General features: G+C 41.5%; 4 protein-coding genes across 5 annotated transcripts; 1 reads left to right on the top strand and 3 right to left on the bottom strand.

The window, feature by feature from the left end:
• Positions 1–2,634: 2,634 nt before the first annotated feature.
• Positions 2,635–4,333, bottom strand: LOC134627224 (urocortin-3-like). The gene is made up of 2 exons (XM_063473174.1): positions 4,107–4,333; positions 2,635–3,779 (listed from the first exon to the last, which is right to left on the bottom strand). Exon 2 carries the CDS (start codon positions 3,765–3,767, stop codon positions 3,396–3,398), a length of 372 nt encoding a protein of 123 aa, XP_063329244.1. The 5' UTR covers positions 3,768–3,779; positions 4,107–4,333; the 3' UTR covers positions 2,635–3,395.
• Positions 4,334–7,252: 2,919 nt separating this feature from the next.
• On the bottom strand, positions 7,253–12,465 carry LOC134627223 (cytochrome b-c1 complex subunit 1, mitochondrial). Its single transcript, XM_063473173.1, has 13 exons — positions 12,357–12,465; positions 11,252–11,392; positions 11,048–11,134; positions 10,796–10,925; positions 10,375–10,573; positions 9,792–9,871; positions 9,572–9,687; positions 9,269–9,412; positions 8,681–8,841; positions 8,497–8,582; positions 8,079–8,167; positions 7,869–7,944; positions 7,253–7,775 (listed from the first exon to the last, which is right to left on the bottom strand). The coding sequence occupies exons 1-13, from the start codon at positions 12,417–12,419 to the stop codon at positions 7,711–7,713; spliced, it is 1,437 nt and encodes a 478-aa protein (XP_063329243.1). The 5' UTR covers positions 12,420–12,465; the 3' UTR covers positions 7,253–7,710.
• Positions 12,466–13,223: 758 nt separating this feature from the next.
• On the bottom strand, positions 13,224–18,995 carry LOC134628247 (tubulin monoglycylase TTLL3-like). The gene is made up of 14 exons (XM_063475014.1): positions 18,914–18,995; positions 18,219–18,302; positions 17,489–17,586; positions 16,921–17,092; positions 16,775–16,830; positions 16,530–16,658; positions 16,331–16,445; positions 15,537–15,641; positions 15,261–15,450; positions 15,005–15,153; positions 14,683–14,926; positions 13,791–14,050; positions 13,472–13,647; positions 13,224–13,382 (listed from the first exon to the last, which is right to left on the bottom strand). The coding sequence occupies exons 1-14, from the start codon at positions 18,993–18,995 to the stop codon at positions 13,224–13,226; spliced, it is 2,019 nt and encodes a 672-aa protein (XP_063331084.1).
• A 1,220-nt stretch (positions 18,996–20,215) lies between these two features.
• hmces (5-hydroxymethylcytosine binding, ES cell specific) lies at positions 20,216–22,542 on the top strand. Of its 2 annotated transcripts, none has more exons than XM_063474631.1 (7): positions 20,216–20,359; positions 20,518–20,739; positions 21,081–21,224; positions 21,336–21,530; positions 21,725–21,879; positions 21,956–22,148; positions 22,240–22,542. In XM_063474631.1, exons 2-7 carry the CDS (start codon positions 20,551–20,553, stop codon positions 22,429–22,431), a joined length of 1,068 nt encoding a protein of 355 aa, XP_063330701.1. In that variant the 5' UTR covers positions 20,216–20,359; positions 20,518–20,550; the 3' UTR covers positions 22,432–22,542. The 2 variants fall into 2 exon arrangements, with proteins under 2 accessions (XP_063330701.1, XP_063330702.1); XM_063474632.1 differs by having other exon boundaries at positions 20,217–20,359; positions 20,613–20,739.
• The last annotated feature ends 42 nt before the right edge of the window (positions 22,543–22,584 follow it).

The following is a 22,584-nucleotide window of genomic DNA, read 5'->3' as shown; positions in this document are numbered from 1 at the left end:
ATTTCTAAACTAGGCTTTCTCGCCCGTGAACAAAGTGTACACCGTCACAAATAAAGACAGTGTCTCCACAAAAACAACAAAAATAAAGAAAATGCTCATTAAAGTTCACGGTTTATATTAAATCTGTTCGTGGTAATTAAAACAAATCATAGCGAAGCAAAATCCTTAAATGAACCCTTACGTTTGTCGTGTTCGTCCTGTGAAGCGCCTTCCCGCGAGCTCGCTGAACCGCTAATTAATGACACCTGCTAACGGCTGTAATTAAAGCCTGCGCCATTTTGAATGTACCTGTCTTTGTTAGGGTTAGTGTCGTTCTTTTTTTTTAAAACAACATGCTATCCAGTGGGCATACTGATTACTTGTGAAAACACCTATTCATCCAAAATGTTAAAATGGCACCTCAAAGGCTAGTGGATTAAGATTTCAATTAATTACGAAAGTAAAAAAAAAAAAAAGCAAAGAGGACATCTTGTGGATGAGCAAGGAACTGCAGGTAGGAACTTTCTGCTGTTACATATGTAACTTTACAGGGCAATTTATACATAATCTATTTTATTACAAAACATTTAAATATTTAAATATACAGAAATCTTTAATCTTCAAATGTGACCATCCTGCCAAACATTCAGTTTGGCAGAAATACCACATACAGACCACATCATGATAAGATGATGAGATCATCTGCATGCTGGTGCATCTGTGCAGTAATGACTGAACAGTGAAGCTCACTTTCGTTGATTTCTCAAGTGCATTTAGCATGAATCGGCTGCTGCTGTGAGAAAAGCTACAGGAAATGCCAGTAAACTTCCACCATCTCATGGATTGCTGACTATCTCACAAAGAGGGTGCAGTATGCTCTGTGTGATTTGGTTGATGTGCAGTACAGTAGCTCCACAGGAATCTGTGCTCACTCCATTCCCGTTCACCTGGTACACCTCAGACTTCCCTTATACCTCCTGGTCATGCTACCTACAGTAATACTCTGATGATTCTGCGGTGGTTGGATGTATTAGTGATGGACAGGAGGACTAAACTGTTTGTGCGGTGGTCTGTGAGGAATCATCTGTGAAGCAGTGACACCACCAGGATGGTGATGGACTTCAGAAGGAAGAGGTTGGCTGAACAATCCATTCCCCTGTCTGTTTATCGTTTACAGGACAGGATCTGGATATGGTGGAGGAGTACAACTGGAAGACCAGCACAGGCTGTATAAACAGGGCACGAGCAGGCTCTACTTCCTACAAAAACTGAGCTCCTTCAATGTGCAACAGAGTGATGGAGGTTTTCTATCACTCAGTGTCCTTTGCTGTGGTCTGCTCAGGGAGCAGCATCAAAGCTGGTGACACCAACAGTCTGAATAAACTGATTATGAAGGCTGGCCCTCTGACTGGCTGCAAACTGGACACTTTTATAGCTGTGATGAAGACGAGGCATCTGAAAAACCATCATCCATCATGGATAATCCTGAGAAACCTCTGCATGACTTACTGGACAGGCAGCAGAGCTCCTTCTCTAACAGACTGATTCAGCTCTGCTGTCACAAAGAAACACACGGGAAATCTTTCATACCACACGTTATCATCCTCCATAACACAATATATCTGTCTGACAAAGAACCATCTGCCAGATTTTTTTCAACAGGTTATTTGGTAAATTCAAACGAATTTCCCAAATATGCCTCCTCTCACAAGCCTCCTCTCCATCACAACTATAAAAGTGTCCAATTCAAAAGATATGGGATAAACAAAGCATTTCTCATCTCATCATCAGTGGAATAGTGAAAATTTGGAATACTCAAATAATGCTCAGACAGGCAAACGCTGTAGGTTTTGTTAGGAGGGAAAATGGTTACTTACTGACTGAAATGTTCAGTCCAAGTGTATTTCCTGTACTCTTAGCAGCTGTCTCGGCCAATGCGTGCAACAACTTGGAAGCCAAACTGAAAGGGACAAATAAAGACTGCGGTGTCACAGATGAGAGCACTCATTACATAAATCAGAGTACACTCCAGTTGTGGTTTATGGTGATAACTGCCTTGTGATGATGATGATGTGAGTTTTATTTATTTGAACTTCATAATAATTTCATATTTTAAGTATGCTTCACCAGACAGATACGTCAGACTATAGAGCTGTGCCATGGGAAACAAAGCTCCAGCTTAAACACAGAGTAAAATTACTGTTTAAAAGCAGAAACACTTGTTTTATTTGTGGTTTACCGCCCGTGGTAACTGCTACAAGAGATGCTTTTAGGCTAAAGGTTTGAATAAAACAGAGATAATACTGTTATAATATTCTCATGGCAGTGTAAACAACCCCAAACTAATGAATGCCAGCTAAGGCAACAATCTTTATTTACACAATACTATTGTGTAAATAACTGTCAGAGCATTTATTTTAATTCCAGATAGTTTGTCTGCTGCTCAGCAGGGTATTAGTGGCTTCTTTACTTATATTTATTGTATTATAATCACAGTAATTGAAGTGATTTGTTTCATTTAGTTTCTGTTATATCAGCACAATTTTTGAGGTCCAAAAGTGTGAAGATGATATATAAATCAAGCCAAAGTCATGATCAGCATAAAACAGAGAAGAAGAAAAAAGCCTCACAGTGTAAATCAGATGAGCAGTTTATTTCACTCTGTTGCTTCACATTTCTTGCTTGGAGTAAGAGCACAGATTAATTATGCCATAGATGTTAGTCTAATCCAGAGCAGATAGGGCTTCAGACTAAGAATAGCTGTGACTTGTTTGCCAAATGTATCAGTAGTGAACAAAGGTTTTTAGAAAGGGTCTCTTCTTCTTTTCAGAGGTCAATATCCTGCGCGTGTCTTTGTCCTGTTATCACCCATCAGCGCCTGCTGTGGGTGACGCAGGCTCATTTGGCTGAGACCCATTCATTTGTGCTTTATGGGCTGCTGATGCTTGTAATTATGGCAAGCGTGCCTGATATCAGTGCAGAAATGAATTAGACTTGAGAAAAAATGGATTATGATATTGGATTTAATTGTATGTTTTCTACGGATTGCATGCAAATACAATAAAACACTTCTCCGAGTCACAGTTTGGGAGCCAGTGGAGAGTATCTGAGACTAAACACCAGCATCATCTTACATTGTTTGCAGTGTCCTTGTTGTGATTGTTGTTGTTTTTTTCACATCACTGTAGTGATTAATCAGTCCATGGTGTGGTTTGTGTGTGGAATGTAATGTAAATGGATTAAATATAAGTATAAAAGTAAAGCAGATCTAAGCTCTAAAGGACAGATACTGACCGCAATGACTACTTTCACATGAACTAACATTGTTTCTAACCAGGTGTCAGTGCCGCAATGTGTTAGCTCTGTTGTGAAGTGAGATTTCCTCCATCAAGCCTTCAAACTTCTCCGGGGGGCTTTCATTTCCTCTTGCCTATTCGTGCCATCAGCTCTGCATTAGCTGCTGCCTTGGTCCTCATGTCCTGATTCTTGGCCAGGTCTATGAGTACACTGAGGATGCTGGTGGGAACATCAAGGGACAGAGCAAAACGGGACCCCTGCTGGGCTCTCTTTGGCACCTGGGAGGCAGGGCGCGGGGCTCGCCTGAGCATGAGATGATGCTGTGATCGGAGCAGTGAGCTCAACGCACCGTTGCGGTTTAAGATGTCGACAGCCAGCATGTCCCTCTCTGTGTCTTCATCGAGTTTGGCAAGAGCCAGACTGCTCCTCTGGCTCTGAACGCACAAAGGAAGCAGCAGAGCCAGACAGAAGCACGCACGCACACTTCTCATGGTCAGGACTGTCTGCAAGCAGAGAATCAGCTCCATATTACACAACTGTGACAGTGCAAGACTTCAGTGAGTGATCGCATGGAAAAACAACAACATATCCAACTGATGTACAAAAATAAAAATAGCTTTTTATTTCTTCAGCAATAAAAAGATGATGAAACACTAAATTCTTTAATACAGTTCTTTGCAAATCATTTTAGATCATCTGAATATTTAGTTTCTTAACCTTTCAATCATCCATCCCTTTGATCCTCCTGTTACAGTCTGCAGTATTCTCTGATTCATGCATAGATAAATCTTTGCAAACCTCGTCAAGAGCCAGCCAAAATCAATACTTACTCAGTCACCAATATCAAAAGTTGGTAACTTGACAAAAAGGCACTTCTCCCTCCTCTGTGTTAAAGACAGCAGCTCTTTTTATGCTCAGATGTCCTGTAATCTTGTATTTTCTGTCTCACAGCTTCTGCTTCTTCACCGGAGGAGCAATGTGCACCAAACACAGTTGGATGTTGAACTGGACTTGACGACGAGCCGCTCGTCCTTTGCTTCGTCTTCAACCACTTTAATCCTCGCCGTGACACTGCCCCTTCCCCTCTCTGTTTATCGTTTACATCTCTACACCCCATCGCCCTCCCCTCATTTCATCTCATTTCCTTTGCACTCAGTGCTATCTTATTCTTTCTAAAAATAACACAATAGTAATCACAATAGCTTGCTTGGAGTGACTTGAAAAGTTGCCCCAATTTGGAGTCAAAGCACAGCCCACCTCCGCGTCCATTCAGAAGTTAAGCATGGAGACGCTGCGAGAAAACAGTAATTGTTGGGTGTTGAAATGTCCCATAAATTGTTCATCTTTTCATCATGCTTGTTAGTTTGTGTTTTGGAAATCATCCGTGCAGACTGAGCGAACATGCAAACATGACAGTGATAAGAACACTGTGGGAGACATGCCCATTTTGGTCTAATTTAACTGAATGTATTTAAGGAGTTTGAAACATTAAGGTGGTTGGGAGCTGGTTTAGATTAACTGACAACAGTGTGAGTGAGTCTGTTCTGTAACATGCATTAGCTGGAAATCACAGCAACTAAATAAGACGTCATCACATGAGGTGAGTGAGGTGAATTAATTTTTTTTGTGTTTGTTAATACAAATTAACAACACAGAATAAAAGTTTTTCACTGGCTGCCAGTTTTTAAACTTTCTTTGACTAATGTCAGTCTTTTCGATCTGACCCTGTGCATGACAGCCCCTCCTTGACGTACCACAGAGAAAAAAAAAGCATTGACTGTTAGAGGAACATGCTGTGAGAGCACATCTTTCTTCCTTTCTACAGAGCACAGAGGAGAAGAGGTGAGTATAAAGAGGTTAGAAGGAGAAGTGACTGCAGATAAAGCCCCGTGGAGAAGAACAAGGAGGAAAAGTCTTACAGGGCCAGGAGGGCAACTCAACAAGACGAAGCCTATCTCGTTTACTGAGTCACCTCCATTCGGGCCCATCAAAGAACTTACTCTCATCCGACTAATGATATATTACGAGTGCAGCCAGATTACGATTGCTGGGTCCTTGAGGGCCTCAGGCTTACGAGCCGTTTCAGTTACCCACAGGTCACAGTAATGTCACACAGCAACAAACAGATGTACTGAGTTGTACCAGCAGCATTATTCAACATGACACAGAGCAGCACATGAACCTCAGACGATGTCATCTGTGTGATTCGAGATAAAACATACGTCATAGCAGGTCCTACTTGCCCATTCAACTGACTAATGACGTAGGCTGTTTATAATGAGCCTGATGCGTATCAGAGAGCACTTTATTTTCTGACTGTTCGCCCCGCTTAATATTCATGAAAAGTTCTAAAGACGTTGTTAATAAAACGCAGCAATTGGCAGCAGTAAGGTCAGGCTATTAGAAGACAATTGCAAATCCTTATTCACTGTGGCAAAACTGAAGTAGGCAAACTGCGCTTTGGCCACAGCCACAATTTAAACGTCAAGCCATAGATCACAGATTAACCCAACATATCATCTGAAGTCTGAGCACAGATAATACAAATGGCACATCTGGTTTACGAAGACAACATGAATGATAATGTGCTCATTAATGTATAAAAAAATTTTTCAGAAAAGTAAAAATTGCTATGTTTACAACACTTCAAAAACAGTGACAATTTAAGTTCCAGCAGAAACTTTAGATTTAAAAGTGAAGGTAGTCTAGTAACCCAATCATCAGTGCTTTAAACGTCCAAGAACCTCCAGACAGAATTATTAGCCCCCACACAGCTCTTCCAAACATCCTAGTTTTATTTTGGATGCTTACATTATTTTACTTTACAAAATCTGCCAGGGTCAAAATGATTAGGCCACCCAATGCTAACTGATAATTGTGAATCCTTTTTGATGGATTAAAGCTTGCAGACATTTGTTGTGAATTTCAACATGTCTCAAACATGCCTCCTGAATAATCTCAGCTCATTCTTCTTTAGCCAATCTGTCAAGCTCCTCTAGATTAGATGGTCTTCTAGCGTGGACTTTGCTCTTCTGTTCACCCCACAGATTTTCACTGGGATTCAAATGAGGCCAGTCAATAACTTTCACTTTGGTCTTCTTCAGAAGCATGTTTTGGGTCGTTATAGTGTTGGAAAACAAAGCACTGACCAGACTCAGTTTTGTTGCTTACAGCTTGAGGTTTTCTTCAAAATCTTCATATATCCTTCTTTCTCCAGATCCACAGCATAATACTCTCACTCCTGCGTTTCACTGTGGGGACGGTGTTCTTTGGGTTGTAGCCGCTCCTTTTTTCTCCAAACATGAGCAGCATCTTTATGGTCAAAAAGCTGTAGCTTCATCTCATGTTCTTGTCCTTAGTATGCTTCAGTCGGACTTCAAGGTATCTCTTCTGCACAGTTTTCTCTTGCTAACCTCACAATCCATTCCTGTGCAGTCCTAGTCTTGTTCTGTGGCGCACTCTTTGAATTTTTTCTTTTAATTTAAATGAGACAGCTCAAGCCCTTGCTGAAGTTTTTATACTGTCTGTAAATTTGAAGATAACCCTCAGCTTTAACCAGATTTTACAAGTTTCAAGCATTGCAAAGTTAATGTGCATCATTGCACAGCAGTGGTTTGTGCTTTGGCTCAATTAAAAAGTTTTTCCTTCTGCTGAAAAAAAATCTTATGTAGAAACACAATTGATGCTTTCTAAAGGGAATTACTATGTTTAGAAATGCTATGTTGAAAAGCCCTTGCTGTGTTTAAAAATTACTTTTTCCTTAGTGGTCTGATATTACAAACCTATGTTTTAAAAACATTGTGAGGTGTGAATGTGAGTCACAGTAAGATCAGGTTAGCTCTTTGCTTATATTGTGTTTAAAGATGTGGCTTTTGCACACGTGTACTGTTTACATTCATATTCAACATTTCTGTATTTAAATAATTTAATCATTAAGAAATCCTTTTGTATGACTAACAAAGGGACACAAGACAAATATTTTACAGTTTTTTTTATTTTTGTTGGAATGAGAGCTTCTGTTATGTACAATAGTGGACAGAAACAAATGTTACAGAAATTATAAATATACTCTTGCTCCATTTGGTGATATTCAGTACTGACCATATTATGTCACACTGATAATTATTCAATATTCAAGTCAGCCCTCTGTTCCCTTTATAAATCAGTATAAGGTGAGCAGTACCTGTGCAGTACAATCAATATGTAACCAGAATGCAATTTAAAGACAAAATATGCAGATTGGCTGCCCCCTGATGGCTACTGTTAATGAGCTGGTTGGACAAAAACGGGAAGCAGAGGTTGGATGGCTGCCTTTGCTGACACACCAACATATGGACAATCCACTGTTTACTCTCGCAGAGATAAGGGGAGGAAGGTGAAGTAAGGGTGAGGAAGAAGAGAAGCAAAAATGGAGACATATCATAACTAATCATCTTAGAACCTCAGCCAGTACATGCCACTGCGCATTCTGTTGTAGTCCGGTAACTGCTCAATGGGGCCTGGTGGAGAGAAGGAGGGACAGGTTAGAGAAAATAGTTGCAGCATGAGCTGCATCCTTGCTGCGAAGAGACTAAAAGTACAGCAGAACTCACCGACAGCAGCCACAGCAGGACACTTATCGTAAATATATTTGGAGCAGATGTCACGCACCGTCTTGGGGGTCACAGCCTGAAAGGAACGATTTAGAGTTAAAACTCTCATTCGGGAGAGACTACAGGACTAAGCCAAATCTGAGAAGGTACTGTATGATGCTGTGAAGACACAGAACATTGTGATCTTTTTGTCCTTTAGAGCAAACTTACATCAATCCGAGCATCCCACTCTGCTATAGGAATACGCCGGCCGTAGTTCAAAATGTGTCTGCCAATGTCGTCACAGATTGGTGTTGTTCCTAGAAGGTAAACAGGAGTGTCAACTTATAATTCATGAGAGTGGTGTGTCCGAGTTCATAAAAAGAGAACGTTTTCATTCTTTTTTTCTGTGATTAAAACATACTGTACTGTGTGAGACTTTCAGGGATGCAATGTACACAGTATCCTCAGGTAGTGTCATTGCTCTCAAATTCATTCTGCTGCTTAATAGTGAACATGTTCAGCTCAAAAACGTTTAGGACTTTACTTTTTTTGAAAGGAGCTTATGAAAAAGATCTAAAAATTCCAGGTTTTCAACAGTGTGCAAAAACTATATGCACGTGTATAATCCATTACAGATATTACGTACCATTGAGCTGTCCAACCAGGCTAGCCTTCAGAGCATTCCTGCCTCTGGCGACATCACTCTCTGTCACTGTGGTGCACAGATTCATCCTGCAGGGAGCAAAATATGAAAAAAATTAAACCTTTAGCAACAAATTACAGTCTCTAATGTCCTCTGCGCATCTCTCTGTCCGTGAACCATTACTGACCAGGCATTCTGGGACCAGTGCATCATGTCGTCGATGTTGTTCTTATCGGCCACAAAGTAAATGCCCAGCAGGCCAGTGTCGCTGTAGGAGGAGTGGAAGGCCTGGAAGCTGTGACAGAGGTCATCCTCCACCGCCAGGCGAGCCAGGCGGCTGCTCAGGTGCTGAAAAAGAGAAGAAAAGGAATATGTTATTATATTTCTTCATAACTAAAGAAGAAACCAAGAATCAAGTTTTTCCAGTTGAACTGATTCGTGTATTCAATAGCTGACACTCACAATATAATTACAGTATTACTAAAAAAAAAGTACTTTTTTTGTTTACATTTTAATCACTTTCTTGTCAGACATAACAAAGACTTGTTCATCTCAGCAAGATCCTCCTTTCTGAGTTTAAATCTCAAATATATCTCTGATATATTATACACTGTGGCAGCAACACTTTTTTACCTGAGAACAAATAAAGCTTAAAAGATAAAGAACCAACATGATGATGTCATTTTTGTGGACATTTCAATACTACAGTTACACTTTCATCGTTGCCGTCTTTTCTACACTGTGTACATTTTAAAAAATAAATAACATTTCCAACCTTTCCACCACCGTAGGTAAGGTCATAGCTGCCGATGATGGCGTTGGCCACCATAAGAGGCACGATGTCTGGACTAGCAGCACTAGCACCCTCCACGGCAATGGCAACGTGTGCCAAGGGCAAAGCATCGTCACGCATACGGACCTGAGGAGAGGAAGAAGACCATTTACCATAATTGTGAATGTCCCTACCATGTCTCATTCTACACAAGAACCAGGTTTTTGAAATCTTTATAAACACAAATACTGAAGAAAAAAAATGAACATGCAGTTTTTATTTGTTTTTTTAATTAACACATCTCACCTCACTGCCAGTAAACCGGCAGGGTGACAACACAGGGACAGCATCTCCCTCGTACTCAAAAGACACTCCACTGAAGTGAGACTTGGCCAAACCAACCAGCTCGTCGTGGCTCACACCTGTAGAGGAAACACACCAGATAAGCATCAAGGCTTTCAAGGAAATGTAGAACACCACAATGCACCGTAATGCGTCCTAACAGCGTAAGAGGAAGAACACCTACCTCCAGCAGCAGCGAGCACCATGCGAGGAGCTTTATAGTGGCTGTTGATGTAATCCACTAAATCCTGGCGGGTCAGATTCCTGTGAGCAATGTATAAAAGATTAGTCATTTTCTTACATAAAGGTGTAAATTGTGTGATATATTTTGCTGTGTTAGTTCATAAATTATAACAACTATCATTAGAGCTGTGCCATATCATATTGTCTGCAATAATACCAGTATAAATTTATATGCAGTATATTATTGAGCATATTTCCCTCATTGCTGGGTTTCAAAAATGGCAATTTTGATTTTCGTGAAGGTTTCGGAATCATCGAGTGACACCACTGACTAGCAAGTCAGTGGCAAACAGTCTGATGATGTCATATTTTCAGCTCGCCTAAGATCACTTGGAACATCAGCCAAGTAGGTAGTAAAAATAGTACCTGGTATCAGGTAGTACCACCTAAATGGAAAACCCTAAAAACTGAGTCAAGCTATACTGGGCCAACCCGAATAGCCCTAGTGGTCTTTCCCTTGACAGCTGTTCTAAGACATAATAATAATAATCTAGAGACATTGATGAGCAGGCAGCTTCTCCCACCTGGCACTGGTGGAGGGGCCCAGCACACTGTGTCCCAGAGCAGTCCCCTGGAAGGCTGTGGCATGCAGCAGGTCCAGGCAAACTTCCTGCAGGTTGCTCTCAACTTCCTCCAACTCACGCAGGACCACGCTCCGCTGCTGCTCGATTTCAGCCTCGTTAAGGGAGCAGCTCTGCACGACTTCTGACAGCAGCTCAACAGCTGGAAAACACAGATGTTGTTCACAACTAAGAGGAGAAATGCACATACTTTTTGCTAAGAAACAATGAAAGTTGGAATTTCTTCCCTTCATAGTAGAGAACCAAGTATAAGTGACTGATTTATTTTTATATTCTCATTCAATATTTTATCTCACTGTGATGTCTTGGCCATCACTGTATTATTAAAACTAGAGAACAATCTGTGTATTTTTTTGCCTCTCACCTTTAGGCAGGTCTTTGGTCAGGGTCTTCATATAGTATGCAGTGTGCTCCCGGGAGGTGTAGGCGCTCAAGTGAGCACCCATAGACTCCACCTGCTGCTCAAGGGCTGTTTGTGGGTGCTTCTTGGTTCCCTGCAAAGAAGACAAAACACATTTATTGAAGGGGGGATGTAATTGCAACCTCTGTCATGTTGGATATATAAATTCTACTTTAACAAATAGCCCTGTAGGATAGCAAAGGTCATGAAGTTTACCTTGAAAGCCATGTGCTCCAGGAAAAAGCCTGCTCCATTATTCTTCTCACTCTCGTAGCGACTGCCTGCACTGATCCACAGTCCAACCTGTGACAAAGAAGAGATGGCATGTGCTGAATAAATATGCTGAGGTTTACATGAGTAAAAGTGTAGCGTGTGCTTAAACAACTCCAACTTATAGCATTATTTATGACGCGTTCTTACAGTGCATGTAGCATGTCCAGTCTCCTCAGATGCAACCCTCAAACCATTGTCCAGTGTAGTAAGACGGGTTTCAGGGGCTCCTAACAGACTCTGGGCATAGCTTACTGAGGCCTGTCCACGCCTCAAGGACAGCAGGATGGGCTGGAGAAGTTACAGATGAAAACATTAAAACAACAAATTTTAAAAAAGGACTCTGGAGAACCACTTTTATATTTTATTATACTACATAACATCCCAATATAAGAACACTTATCCTACAGGTGTACCATCCCAATCATCTGCAAGTTCAAAAGGACTATCCTGCTAGCGGTGGCTTTTAATTAAAATGCTCCATTTTGTTCTGTGTTTACAACTGATTACCTGGGAGGAAAGCATGTTTTTTCTGACTTTGTATGTGCTAATAGGTAATAAATATCAGTTCATCAGCACAATCGTTATCACCTGCAGAATAAGTGATCAAAAACGAAAGGCTAACCCCAAATCCCTCTAGAGCAGTGTCTTTTTAAGACGGTGCAGCTGTAATGACATGTCAGGGGCTGTCACTAGTAAACAGAACTGTACTGTTATTACAAAATCTGGTAAAATCTTGAATTTATGCCACAAGCATAATCCAACCTGGGTGTTATAACGACGTTTTCATGTTATTTTCGAGTTGACGTGGTAGTCCTTATCCAGCTCTTCAGCCGCATCAACAACAGTCATCATGTGTCTTTCCAAAGTCGCTACACTATTGGTGCTAGCCTCACTTGTCTTTGAGGGCAAGTGAGGACAAATAGCAAATGTTACCTTGTGAATGACCAAATGTAACTAAAACGACAATAAGACTGCTTGAAAGATCTTTTATGAAGTGGACAAAGCGCTTTAGGTAGTTGTTATAAGATGTATTGATTCATAAGCCGATTGACCTTGCATTGAGTGATAGCTAACTAATGCTAACCGGTTAGAGACTCTCCATAGCTGTACAGCGGATAGCACAGCTAGCTAGCTTCCTGGCTAGCACGTAACAGGATACTTTTAGTGTTGCGGAAAATAAATCGGGCATTCCGCCAATATATTCCACATTTTTTAACAAAGTATTCTGTCCAACCTTTAAAGAGATACTTACTCTGTGGGTTTTGGCAAGAGCTCGACCCACAGTGCTCCCCACTCGGCATACGGACGCAGCCATTTCTTCGTACGGTTACAGAAAGCAATCTCGGCTGTTCGGTTGGTGCTAGATTGGATCTGTCGAAGGGACGACGCTGTGATTGGTTCCTACAGTGTGATGCCAGCACCTCTGCTATTATTGGTTTAGACTTCGTTAGCCGAAGGAAAGCAGCCAATCACAACACAATAGAGTTCCCGCTGATCCAATCTAGTACAACCTAGGCGCGCTCATGTGTCTTCTTCGCGTGGACTTCCCTTACAGTACCGTTGAGCTGTGCATGATCGCCGCCACCTGTTCACTGTCGTTACTGACAGCTTCTCCATTCTGTTTATCTTCTGTTTGAGGAATTCATTAACGAGTCACGATGTCAGCGACATTAAATAATACTAAGCCTCATTGGCTTTTTGCATTTTACCCCATTTCTGTTAGATCTCTGTTAGAAAGAGATTTCCAGTGCGAGTGAAGTGATCTCCCTTTTTCACAAATGATGGGGTGTTTCATCTGAACACAGCAATCCCAGTTCTTTCAGTCCATTTCCTCCTGACCGCTGTTGGTATATTTTAACCCCTCATACTTCTTTTCCGACCTTTTCATGATTATTTTGGGCTTTCCATATATAAAACTGTAATTAATTCAAAATCACCACTATAACGAAATCGTTTATCTAGTTTCCACACTGTTATCTTATTAGATGTTACACATCTCTTCTGTTGTCAGACATTGTTGAGTTACCATCATAGGGTGAGAGAAAGAAGACGAGGAGGTGGCAGAAACCCACTGTTGGTGTTTTTGAGCTACATCCTTTAATGGTATCTTAGGAAGAGACTACTTTTTCTGCTGAGGGACTCTTGTCTTTGATGGGGAACGGTGTTTTGGCACTGCACGGCTGGAGGACTTCAGGGGAGGAAGCGAGTAGGGGCATTTAACTCTGAATCCCTCAACACACAGGTGTTGAGGGACATACTGAGGAACTTTCACAGCTGCCTAAAGATGAAAAATGACATCTGAAGTACTCCATCATTGTCTCCACTTAAATATACATAAAGCATAACGAAGGGAAAGCTGTTCCTGACCTTTTTATATATGAGCTGGAAGTCTCCTGTGTTTGCTGTGCGCTTAACTCTCCGATCCAGAACAACTCGTAAAGTGTCCTCCTGCACTGCAGCACAGAGATGGGCTGTCACAGGGGTTGATGGAGCCATGGTGGGACTAGAATTGATTTCTAATAACCACGGATGCAAGTCACGATCTGAAAAATGAACATGTTATAACATGTTAGTTGTTGATAATTATTCTGTTCTTATAACAGTAAAAATATTTAAATGTTATTTAAATGAAATGAATGCAGAGAGTGTAATGTGAAATACAGTGTGTCATGTATGCCCATTGTACCTAGCATGAAATCAGCACCATAGAGCTCAAATGTGTTTTTGCGTGACTCTATCAGATCCTGTGCTGTCTGTAACGCATAGATGAGAGCTCTCTTCATTCCTGGGACTACTACAGTATCCCACTGAGCTTCCCGGTCCTTGGTGCACAGAAATGTCTTGAACTGGTCAGCCGACCACATATTGCCTACTGGAATGCTTCTGTGCCGCTGTAGCAAGGGCCTCAAGCGCTTCTGAATGGAGTTATTACACAAGTGCACGGAGCTTAAAAAATAAAAGACAAAACTGTTATTGGACAGAGGTAGAGATTGTTAGGCTAGGATATAGAAGAGTGTTACAGGAGACACAAATTCAGGACATGCTTCTATATCAGCAGGTCATTTTGACTATGTCTACATGTCTAAGTACACTGAGTTGCTGCCATGTGATTGACTGATTACATATTTGCATTAATGAGAAGTCAAACAAGTGGACCGAACAAATTGGCCGGTAAATATAGTTAACCAAATCCCACATGAGTTGCAACCTAGTTGGAACTCTTTGGAGTTTGCAACAGCTTAATCCCTCCTGACAAAACTCACATAATTTCTTCATATATTTCTAATACACAAATTCCGAGGATTCCCGCATTTCTTCCCCCTCAGCTCAATGGAAGCACTTACAGACTGTGTAGGCAGATGTTAGAATTTGACTATACCCAGAGGAGAAAGTTAACAACTATTCAAATGATGAACAGATGGAAAATCAAATTTCCCGCCAAAAATGACATGCAAAATAATGTTGCCCCTTTGCAGCCTTTCACTTCCTGTTTTTCTATTTTAATGTCAAACTGGTTTCATGTCTGCCCCTTTTTCTCATTTTCACCTCTTATGTTTTAGTAATATTATTCATCTCACCTGTCCATTGAATCTAGCGTGTAAGGCTGTGTGGAAAAGCGTAAGTAGCACTTTTTGTAGAACCACACGGTCAGAGGATTCCAGTCGGTGACCAGAAACCACTGGTGCACATCAAACTTGGTGTCATGGATAAGGAAGGGGCGCTCCAGGTACTTCTGTACCACCCATTTGTTTTCCTTGATAAGTTTTGGATCACCCTCCACCAGGTCGAGGATCTGATCAAGACGATTAGCACATTTGATCCCTAGAAAGAAAGTAAAACAGGTCAACCATGACTTTGTCAGAAAATCTGGGAAAGGCCTGATTGTGCGTGGCCTCTCACCTCTGCCTCTGGACTTTGCTCCAGGTTTGATGATCCAGATGTTATGGATGCCTTCTACCTCCAGCTGGGGATTGACTATCTTCATCCTCTGCAGCATAGCCTTGCAGTTCATCACTAAATAATCACTGCTATCAATCTCTGCTCCACCACTGAGCAAGGAAGCACACAACAGAGTTGTACTTGACTGAGAAGAGCATGTTGGTCTGCTAAAGCCTCTGGACAGCTCTCTAACACGCACATGGTGATGCATACTCACTGCACAACTAGATAGTAACTGTCTAAAAACTCTGCCCACTCCTGTGCAGGTGTTTGCTGTGTTTCCAAGTTAGTGTCTATGTCACTGTGCTCCAGACTCTGCAGAAAGTCCTCGCAAACTTTGAGTGCCTTGTTGATCATTTGGGAAATATTCACTGGGCTAGACTGCTGTTTGCTTTGTTTCTTCTTACCTGAAGGAAAGAACGAAAAACACCGATCGCTCTCTCTTTTTTTCTTTGAACAGAGTAATATACACTTATGTGAGAAAAGCTCATACCCTTAACAGCTTGTATGGTGTGACTTATTCTCTCTCCCTGAACATCTTGGTCCTTCTCCACAATGTACTTCAGAAGACTGGTGCACGCAGTCCTCCTGTAGTCATCTGCACAGAGATCAGAGATGTCATGGTGTGCGGGGCAAGCCGTGTGGCGTTGTGAGAAAAGGACCCAAGATGCAGGCACTGGCTGAGATGCGAGTGAGCTTTATTTACAGAAGGTGAAAGCAAACAAAAGCGAGACTGGCAAGGACAGAACTAAGACATAACCTAAACTGGGGCAACTAATAAACAAACCTGAAACGATAACATGCAGGGAGAAACATGGGATGAGAAGCAGAGAGAGACGCAGAGGACACCAACTAACGGACAGACCGGCAACCAGCAATTGCAACCCCACACTATAAATATACACACAAAGGAACACGAAATGGCAAACCGGAGGGTGGCACAGCTGATCCTAATTAACAAGACGAGACACAGACCTTCAAAGTAAAACCGGAACCATCGAAAGAACTGCCGACACCGACTCAGGGACATGAAACAGAGCATAGAGAGAGCACACCGACACATAACCAGACACACAAGGAGGCATGGGAAGAAAACCTCTCAACTAGAATATATAATCAATACTAATAATAATGATAATATTAATAAACACAAAACGGTGGGTCACCGACCCAGCACCATGACAAGAGATGAGTAAAGCAGAAATAAAAACTGAAAAAAAAAAAAAACATTACAAAGAGGTACAGTACAAGAGGTCAAGCTTGAAAAGACATAAAATGAGATCTAACCAATGAAGGCATGCCTCTCATCCAGTGCTGCTAGTCTGTAACAGCGGGGGAAGAAGGTGTCTGGGTCAGCCGAATCAAACCAGTGTAGTTTCCTCAGATTCAAACACAAGCCTGTCTGTAACGGAAAAGAGAAGTAATGATGGGGGGCACAGAGGTGGATCCTAAGGCTGTCTGAAATAACAACTGCAAATAAATGTACCTTGGTGGTCAAGTTGCCTGCCTTTGAAAAATGATTAGTTATCTGTTCCTTATGCAGGTTTTTTGTGTTGATGGCCTTTCTGCGGTTTGTCCAGTAGAAGTAAACCATTTCATTCCACACCAGGCGAGACTACAGAAATGAGCAGAGGAAAGAGATGAGATCTGAATCTGGGATTGGCTGTACTTTTAATCAGTTTAACCAAGGTTAACAATGTATACTTCCTCAACATGAAAAGCTGGTCTTACCATGACATTGTGAAGTCTGTCAGCATCTTTTTCTTTTTCAGCATCATTTGAGTTGTCTGAAAAGAACAACCAAATGTTGATAAAATGATGGTGTGTGCAGAGATACCCACGATTAGTCTTCTGAATCAGCCACGCTTCTAGCTCACCATCATCTCTATCACTACACACAGCATAATTCGAGCCGGTTCTGTCCCTACTGCTCTGATGGCGACGCACTCGACGCTTAGAGTAGACCATACACCGCTCAACCCAGCCTCTAGCCCTCAGCCCTTCCCTGATGACAGGATACCTGCCCTGGATAGAGAACACCTTATGCACCTGAGAGGACAGAGAGCAGACAAACAAACAATGGCTTCACAATCCTGAAAACACATGGTAAATGGTAAATGGACTGATTCTTATATAGCGCTTTTCTACTCTCCCGGAGTACTCAAAGCGCTCTATACAACATGCCTCATTCACCCATTCGTACAAGCACTTCTATACGCAAGTGCAAACTAACCTGCATTCACACGCATTCACACTCCGATGAACGCATCGGAGGGCAATTTGGGGTTAGTATCTTGCCCAAGGATACTAGACATGCAGACTGGGGAAGCCAAGGATCGAACCACCGACCTTCAGATCAGTAGCTGATCTACTCTACTACCTGAGCCACAGCCACCCTATGGTGGAACATGAAGGATTTGAACACATTCTGGAGTGCAGGCTTACCTTGACAGCTTTGTCTACGAGAACCCTGGCTTCTCTCAGTCTATCCAGGTCAAGAGCAGGCAGGCTGACAAAATTGCGGCAGACCTCAGGATGGGTAGCTGGCATGCACAACCATATAAACAATCACATTCCAGTCATTGAAAAGAATATATTGACTGCATTTATTGGCTGGACAATAATCCTAATATAAGATAACCTTTATAAGTTCCAGAGGTGGGGAATTACTATTGTTACAGCAGCAGAGTCGACCGGAGGGCTAAATAGATGCATCACAACCTAAAAACAATAACACTATGCAAAAAAATATATAACATAAAATATATATGAATAAATGTTTAAAAAAAATTACAACACTAAGAGCCAATTTAGAATCTCCAGCTAACCTAATGGTTGCCTGAGGAAGTTGGAGAACCCATGCAGACACAGGGAGAACATGTACCTTACATGTAGAAATCCCCCCAGGACCTTCACACCAACGTGCTGCTCATATTGCTCAGTTATGTAAACATATACTTCTTTTCCTTTGTTTTGATTTTAGCCAAGGTTTTACCATATCAAGGTATTTGTTTGGGCACATTGCATTTTACTGAGCTACATGCCATTTACTTATTTAAGCTATTTGTTAATTTTTTGTTTTGTAAATCTTCATTTTAACTGATGTAGCATTGATTTTCCCAACTTTGGGAAAATGATTCACTAAGCTGATTTCTGAGATGCAGAGTGAATCTACTTGTTTGCAGGTTGCTTTTGGCTTCCTCTTGGTCGTCTTTCTGTATCCCAGCATTCTCCATCTCGAACAAGCCTCTGATTCCCCCTGTGTAACACAAAGAGTATCCCATGCAACTATCATATCAACTATTAGACTATCATGAAAGCTGGGGGGGGGGAGAGAACCCCAATGCATAAAGGACACTAAACACAAGTGTTGTTGGCACATGATAGGTACAGCATAACAAAGACCGGGGTAGTAGTACCAGAGGCTAAAGGCTTAGTATCTTAAGTGAAGACCAAGGAACAAGCTCATGAAACTTTAATGCACAGTTTTGGCATTCAAACACTTAGCCACCTGTCCTGAGTGTGACCTCATGATTAATTCAGCATTTGTGATCTACAAGCCATGTCTGTGAAGAAAGAGGCCAAGTTGTCTTGAGGTGTGAAAACATACTGTTCATGTTTCAGTTCAACAATGATGGCTTCCTCTGAAAGAATTTCCTCTATTAAAGTTATAATCTGTACATTTAACAATAAAATGGGGTAATAAAATTTAAATAAATGTAGGATTACTGGGAATCAACTGGGTAGCATCAGTTGATGTTGATGGAGCCAGAAAGAAAATACAACCCAGTGATTTCCAGTTGCATTTGCCTGCTCCTTGGAAAGTTCAGACAGAGGCAGCATTTTCTTTTATAGTTTTGTGTCTCTCACCACTCTCTGGGCATGGAGCACAGTTTCCAGCTGTGGTCTGGTGTCCCTCCTGGTCCATGTGGACAGACCGATGAGACTCCATACTGACATTAGCTCTCATTCCTCAGGAGGATCATTGTGCTCTGCTTCATAGTTACACACAAAACGGGGACACGGTTTAATGCAGGGGTGGGCAATTAATTTCCCGAAAAGCCCACATGACAAACTGGGACGGCACCAATAAAGTGAACTAAATTCTGCTCAATATTAATTTTACGTTTTATGACCTTAAAAGTGCGGCCCTCTACAACAGTCCCAGTTTTTCATGTGGTCCGTTGGGGAAATAATTTGCCCACCCAAATGAGAATGCTCTGCTAGTGTGCAAAGGAAGACAATCATATATAGAGAAGGAATGCACAGTTGTTAGAAAATTAATGTGTACCATCAAACATTAAAACTCTGTGAACAAACCTGATACACCTGTCAGGTTTGTACCTAATGCCCCTGCAGGTTGTGATATGTCCTTCAGTTACCTTTTGAACGGAAGCCCAGAAGTGGAGCCAAAGATTTACACACATCAGTCTAGACACTAATAATATATATATATATATATATATATATATATATATATATATATATATATATATATATATATACAAACACAAACCACACCGTCTTGTCATTGCATCGTAGCTAACCACCGTAAACTCACAAGCTGCTCCAATAAAACATGTCACCATCGCCTTTATGTCAAGATAAGTTCAACTCCCACAGTACTGGCATCACAGTACAGTTTCTCCTCTCACCTGCTGAGATCCACAGGTGTCAGGAGCGCATGCTGAGCCTGAACCGTTACCCGTTTACTGTTGCCTTGGCAACTCGTGGAAAGCCGCTAACAGTTCCGTCTTTATCTATTTGCGATGTGAGCAATATTTATTTATTTACAGTTTACTTATTTATTTAGGCGTTAGCTACTCCGCTTGGTTAGTGTGTTAATGGAAATCGTTTAACATTTTACGTTTATGCCAGATATTATTTTATGGAATGCAATATATGTTTAATTCTTCATTTCCATTCTTTTTAATTATTAATTTTTACATTTGACCTGTTGCACTGGCATAAATAATTTCAGTGGTCTTAATTGCACAGTTGTATTGGTACTTTTTTGGTGGCACAAAGAAGAGCTAGGTACTTATTTATAATTTAACATTGTAGCTATCATATAATATAATATAATATTTGAATAATTATTTTATTTTTTATTTTATTCTTATAAAATATTCTCCGTACGGCCGCCATCTTGGCTCTGGCTAGATGGAAGCAGGGCCGGTGTACGTCACGGTGTGTACATCCGCGCCCGCTTCACGGCTCTTGCCCAGGCAAATCCCCGCCCTATATTCAAAAATACACCGAACTCTAACCCTCAGCTCGGACACAAACTCACAGGTTAAGAGTGGCTCAGATACAGTAAGTACAGCTTTTTCATGCACGTCAAATATACCACAACATTGGAAAAGTGGTGGGGCAAGTAGTCCTAAATAGTGTCAGCGGCTCTAGAGCTATGTTTTGGTCGATAAAAAAGTCAGGCTAACATGCTAACACGATATGTTTAATGTCGTTTTCAGGTGTTGGAAAAGTTCTGCTTCGTCTCATTTAAAATGTGTGGAAGAACAGCATGCACTCTTGCTCCTGACGAGCTGAAACGAGCCTGCTCTTACAGAAACCGAAGGGGGCAGAGGAGACGGCCCCGCTGGAGGGATGGAGACGCGGACAACTATCGACCCTCCTACAATAAGAACCCGCAGTCCATGAGTCCCGTCCTGCTGTCACAGAGGCATTTTGACAAGGTAATTATAGCGTATACAGAAGCTAACATGTCAACAATTTGTTATAGCTTAACTTATATTGGGGAAGCGATCGAGGAAGGTGGAAGATTTGACGTTTTTAAGTGAAGTGGGGCTTTTGGTAGAGGACCCCAGGTGAAGTCAGTCACTGTCTAACCTCGTAATAAAACCTTATATATTTTATTACAGTTATAGAACTTAAAAACGTGATGTTAACATTTTTATTACACATTTATTTCTTGTGTCTGTTGACCGACTATGTATTAAATATTACAGGCTTCAAAAACATATTCTGTCCTTCTGGGTTTTTTGCATTGAATATTGTGTCCGTCTTTTGTCTTCAGGATGCTCCTGTGGATAAGTATGTGTTGGCCTCAATGCGGTGGGGTCTGGTACCCTCATGGTTTAAGGAGAGTGACCCCAGCAAGATGAAATACAGTACCAGCAATTGCCGCAGTGAGAATATATTGCAGAAGAAGTCCTACAAGGTGCTTTACCTAGTAGCAAGCGATGTTACATTTCCTGTGCATCACGTGTTGCTTTACTTGTCGGTTTTTGTTACATAGGAGTGTCTTAACCATTTTACCGTCTCCTTATAGGACCCTATGTTGAAAGGACAGCGCTGCGTCATCCTAGCTGATGGTTTCTATGAGTGGCAAAAGGTTGAAAAAGGCAAGCAGCCTTTCTTCATCTACTTCCCTCAGACTCAGCCAGGACCCAGCCAGGAGGAAAGAAAGAACTCAGACTCTGAGTCAGTGCGCCCTCCAGCCAAAGCCTCCTCTGGTTTGATGAAGGTTTGCTTTGGGTTTTCTGTTGCGATATAAGCTCCACAAACATTTTTTTCATCTACTTCAAAAGTAGAGAGAATGCAGCTTAGGCGGATATTAAGTTTCCTGTGTGGGAGATGAGCCAAGACAAAAATGTGCATGTGTCCACCAGGTGTTTCTGTTGCATTGTTGAAATCCCCATTATACTCTGTATTTAACAGGGAGGAGAAGCTGCAGGTGAGTGGACAGGATGGAGGTTGCTAACTATGGCAGGAGTGTTTGACTGCTGGACACCACCAGGAGGTGGAGAACCCCTTTACTCATATAGTGTAATAACTGTGAATGCTTCCCCAAATCTGCAAAGCATCCATGATAGGTAAGAATCCCAGACCAGGAAACATGCTCTTAATTCGTGCTGTGTAAAATCATAAATCATTGTGACTGCTTTTTAGGATGCCAGCGATCCTTGATGGGGAGGAAGAGGTTAGGCGCTGGCTGGATTTTGGGGAGGTGAAGTCTCTAGAAGCTCTCAAACTGCTCCAGTCAAAAAATATTTTGACTTTTCACCCCGTCTCTTCGTTAGTCAACAACACGCGCAACAACTCTCCAGAATGCCTCCAACCAGTGGATCTCAACAGCAAAAAGGTATCAGATATAATGATGTGGTTGGGAACTTTAGCCATTTTGTACTAACAAGAGTGGTTACAGCTGAGAAATTTGACTCTTTGACTCGTAGGAGCCCAAGTCCACAGCAAGCAGTAAGATGATGGCAAGCTGGCTGTCGAGCAGTTCACCTTCAAAGAGGAAGGAGTTCCACACAAGTGAAAGTAAAGAAGAGCGAGAAAGCAAGCCACAGAATCAGCGCAAGTCTGCAGGAGGACTTCAGCAGTGGCTTCAGGGAACCAACAAGAAACCAAGAACAAAGTAAATACATGAACTGAAAACTCGACAGTGTTTGAAAGACCATTCAGGCCTTACTTATTGTACTCTGCTGCTGTATAATTGTATAAGAAAAAGTTCATTTTTTACTTGTACTTATGAATACTTTAAATGTAATTCATTGTTCTACAACAATTTAAGA

This window comes from Pelmatolapia mariae, linkage group LG5 (genome assembly GCF_036321145.2).
Source record: "Pelmatolapia mariae isolate MD_Pm_ZW linkage group LG5, Pm_UMD_F_2, whole genome shotgun sequence".
NCBI lineage: Eukaryota > Metazoa > Chordata > Actinopteri > Cichliformes > Cichlidae > Pelmatolapia > Pelmatolapia mariae.
This window is presented reverse-complemented; position numbering and strand designations above follow the sequence as displayed.